At 36.9% G+C, this 4,222-nt stretch overlaps 1 protein-coding gene across 1 annotated transcript; it reads left to right on the top strand.

Annotated features, from left to right (window-relative positions):
* Positions 1–1,575: 1,575 nt before the first annotated feature.
* LOC137734927 (uncharacterized) lies at positions 1,576–3,270 on the top strand. The gene is made up of 2 exons (XM_068474257.1): positions 1,576–1,805; positions 2,892–3,270. The coding sequence occupies exons 1-2, from the start codon at positions 1,628–1,630 to the stop codon at positions 3,083–3,085; spliced, it is 372 nt and encodes a 123-aa protein (XP_068330358.1). The 5' UTR covers positions 1,576–1,627; the 3' UTR covers positions 3,086–3,270.
* The last annotated feature ends 952 nt before the right edge of the window (positions 3,271–4,222 follow it).

The following is a 4,222-nucleotide window of genomic DNA, read 5'->3' as shown; positions in this document are numbered from 1 at the left end:
CGTTGGCTGCTGTAGGTTGGGCCCCTAAAACAAGCTGGCTGGTTAGCTTAACTTGTCCAACTCGATTGCCAAAAGGGCTAGAGTTTGGCTTGGTGGGTCTCATTTTCTTTTGACCCAAACTTCCATTGGAGATAGCTTTTGTCTCATTTCAGGCTAACCACACAACCCATAGCCCTATGTCCTGATCCATTGGACATGACCTTATAGTTAGAGATATTCGAGCCAAAGGCTAGGTTGAGTCTAGTTACCGGGTCTTTGATTTTGCTCTTTGAAAGTGGTAGGTGAGTTATGCATCATACTCACACATGAATGAATTTAAAATTGGGAAATTTTGTAACCCTATACCCCGAAGCTGCACAATGAGCGATCAATAATTTGTTGTCAAACTCAATATTCATAATAAAAGAGCTTAACTTGTGCTAATAGTAGTTCAGTGTCAAAGAGGAGTAGAAAACCTCTATAACAACAGTTCAAACATCACACTCACCTAAACTACTATGGATTCTTTCTATGAAAAAACAGTAGATGAGTTTTATTCAATTATTGGACACACAAAAATAAAAGCTTACCTTTGGCTCTCACATAGTCACATTACGTTGGCTTTTTATCCAAAATGGTCTATGAGATTTGCATAACACATCACTTTGGTCCTTAAGATTGAAAAGCAATAGAAGTGGTCCCTGAGATTGTCCACCATCTATTATTTTGGTTATTCCGTTAAAAACTCCGTTAAGTGTTCTGGAGTTCTTGGCCGAAAGTTTGAACAATTTTCAAAGCTTCGTAACTTCTTCAATACTCAACGAAATCGAGTGATTCAAAAACAAAAATTATACTTCTCAACGAGAAAAAGAGAATGGTACCCTTATAGATGGCTAAATCTCCATGGTTTGGCTGAAAAACAGCTCGAAAGTGGCTAACTCAATGACCAAGACAGCCACTTTCGAGCCATTTTTCGGTCAAAACACGGCGCGTTAGCCATCGATAAAGGTATAATTCTCTTCGTCTCATTGAGAAGTATGATTTTCGTTTTTGAATCACTCGATTTCGTAGAGTATTGAAGAAGTTATGAACGTTTAAAGTTTACCCAGTTTCTGGCGAGTTTTCCAATTTTTCCGCGGACCGGTCACCTTTCAGGCTATTTTCCGGTCTTTTCCGGCAAACACTGGGCTTTCAAATGGTATAATCTTGTTCTGCACTTTCCTATCTTCATTTTGATATATTATGGGTTGAATTTGGTTAAGAAACGATTGAGTTACGAAGCTTTGAAAATTGCCCAAACTTTCGGCCAATAGCTCAACAGAGTTTTTAACGGAATGACCAAAATAATGGATGGTTGACAATTTCAAGGACAATTTTTATTGATTTTCAATCTTAGGGACTAAAATGATGTATTATGCAAATCTCAGGGATTGGCTAAAAAACCCATTACATTATTGGGATGGAAAATAAAAATGTAAATATATTGGGGCTAGAAACAAAATATTTAGTTCTGAGAGGACCTCTTAAGGAAAAAGAAATTTCCAATAAATACGTACTGGGCGTCTATTTATTTTTTCTAAGAAGAAAGGAATTCAAAATTCAAAAGTTCAGAGAGAGAGAGAGAGAGAGAGATAGAGCGGGGTTAGGGATGGCGTCAAAATCAAATCCAAAAGCAGAGAATATGAAGCGTTTCTACAGGCAAAGGAAAAGCAGTAGCATTGGTGGTACCTCTAAGACGAAAAAATCCCAATCGGCCGCTCACCCAAAAGCTACTGCTGTCTCTTTCGGCTCAGATGTATTTTCACACGGCTCTCCAGACCTCAAAGGTCCGTCTCTCCTCTTGCTTTTAATTTTTCGTAGATTACTCTTGTTTTGTGAGTACTTGTTTTGGTTTTCACTGCTCATTTCCTTGCGATGTATTGTATCCACTCCGTTGCCAAATTCCTTCTAATCTTCCGTTGTTGGGCGTCCCAACCCTTTTTGCATTGAAAAAATTTAGTGGACTTGGATTTTCATTAAAATTTATAGATCCAAAAAGTAATACTTGTGTTGTTTTAATTTACGTGTTCTGTGTTTACAGTAGTTTTGAAACCCTAATTTCCATTGTAACGAGATTTTTGTAGTTGCATGAAATTCCAGTACATTGTTGTTTTTGTCCTCAGATGCAAACTCGGATCAACTGTTGTTGTGGTTGTTCATGTTGAAATTATGAAGGGATTTGAAGAAAATTAGATGAGTTGGTGATTGGAAGGGATAACTTTCCTTAATGACTAGGTTCCATTACTCTTTCAACTGCATTGATTTCTAGGTACCAAATGTGGCGATAACATATTTGATTTGATACCTGCAAACTTTTATCTTTTTTTTTTTTTTTATTGGGTAGATTTAAGGTGTTTAAACATTCAAAATAGAGCAAAGAATGTGTAAAACTTGAGAGTTTGGACTTGTTTCCATTATTTAACTCAAGGGGGCATAGATAGGCACTAGTAGATAATGAACCTTACGTAGCTAAAAATTTAAAGGGAACTGGACAAAGATCCATATCCAAAGGCATCCTAAATTTTTGTATTAGGATCCAACTTCCCTTAACTTTTAACCCTTGGAGTTTTGAAACTTCAAAGTAGCCTCAGATATTGGAGTCCTCATTGTTTCTTATGGGAACATAGGAGTTCAATTTTTAATTTATTGTCTTGAACTAATACATACCCTAGACCCTAATTTATCATTGTTTAACAATAATCTGTTTTCCTGTGTATTCTTAAATTTTACTACTATGGAATCAAGGGCTAAGGAAACCACAATATAATACACTCCTAAACCATATCTGTTTTGAGTAATGATAGATTCTTCTATGGCGCTTTTTCTATATATTTTGATGGGCTAAATGTAATTTTTTTTGTCCTGACTGATAGTCGATTATGACGAGCAAGAAGAGCTATTGTGGCAATTTGATATGAACATGGCATATGGACCGTGCCTTGGGATGACCAGACTTGCACGGTTGGAGCGGGCTTGCAGTCTAGGAATGAACCCTCCTAAAGAAGTGGAGAATCTTTTGAAGGGTGGCAAAGTTTGCTCTGAGTGCTTGTGGGATGGTCGCATTTAGAAATTAGCCGGATTTGTGTATTGATGGTCTATATTGGATTCTAAGGACACCTTTTCTATTCGCTCGTCCGTACACCAACTAGAAAACCTTCTTCTGTACTGTATTTTCTATTAGACCCTTCAAAAGTTGAGGTGCCTGTAAATGTATGTCTATTTTGTTTATCTGTTGTCATTTATTGGTATGTATTTCATTTTCGGGATGGAACATGTCCCTTGTTTGTTATCCGGTGACATCAACTCCAGCTTCTGCTTTTGGAATGCATTAGACGCGCCGCTAGAGGTTGAGTGGTGGTGTTGGAGGGAGAGGGATTGATCGCGATAAGGTGACGATCAAAATTTGACGTTTTGTGAATGTTTCACTCAATCTTTTCACTTGCCTTGATTGTTCTTGCCAAGGCAGTGACCTGATTCTCTCCTCGTGGCTACGCTCAAAGATTTAAACTCATGCATAAACAAGAATAAAAACGAACATGCATGGAAGCCAAACCCATTCAATAGAAAGCTGCATGTTTCCTTTATTTATTATTGTTATTATTAATGAGATAGGGAGGGTTCGAAACTCTTAGGGTAAAATTACCTCAATTATTGATGTCACGAAACTTTCATACCTTATATTTTAAAATTGACAATGTCATATCTTATCTTTAGAATTTGGTCCAATGTTATGCCTTCTGTTACTTGGCCGTTTACTTTTCAATTAAATGCTGACGTGGTTTGATCCGGGTCCCACTTTCTATTAAAAAATTATTAAATATTATTAAAAACTAAAGAAAATCATTTAATAATTTTTAAATATTAAAATAATAATTAAAAAAAAAATAAACACCTTCTGTTTGTACCCTTCCCCCGCCCCCCTCAGCGGCCCCTCTTCTCTCTTCTCCCCCATCTTCATCTTCTTCTCCCTTCTAGTCCCCTTCCTGCAACCCAGAAAAAAAGGAGGAAGAAGAAGGAAAAAAAAAAAAAAAACCAAATCTGCAACCCAGAAGAAAGAAGAAGAAGAAGAAGAAGAAGGGAAGGAGGAGGAAGAATAAGAAGAAGAAAAAAAAAAAAACCAAAACTACAAAAGAAGAAGGAGGAAGAAGGAGGAAAACAAAAACCTAGATCCCATTGAGGTGGAATTGGGAAACCTTTGTGACCT

Source organism: Pyrus communis, chromosome 5 (assembly GCF_963583255.1).
Source record: "Pyrus communis chromosome 5, drPyrComm1.1, whole genome shotgun sequence".
Classification (NCBI taxonomy): Eukaryota; Viridiplantae; Streptophyta; class Magnoliopsida; order Rosales; family Rosaceae; genus Pyrus; species Pyrus communis.
The sequence above is the reverse complement of the archived record's forward strand: the minus strand, read 5'-3'. Positions and strand labels throughout refer to the sequence as shown.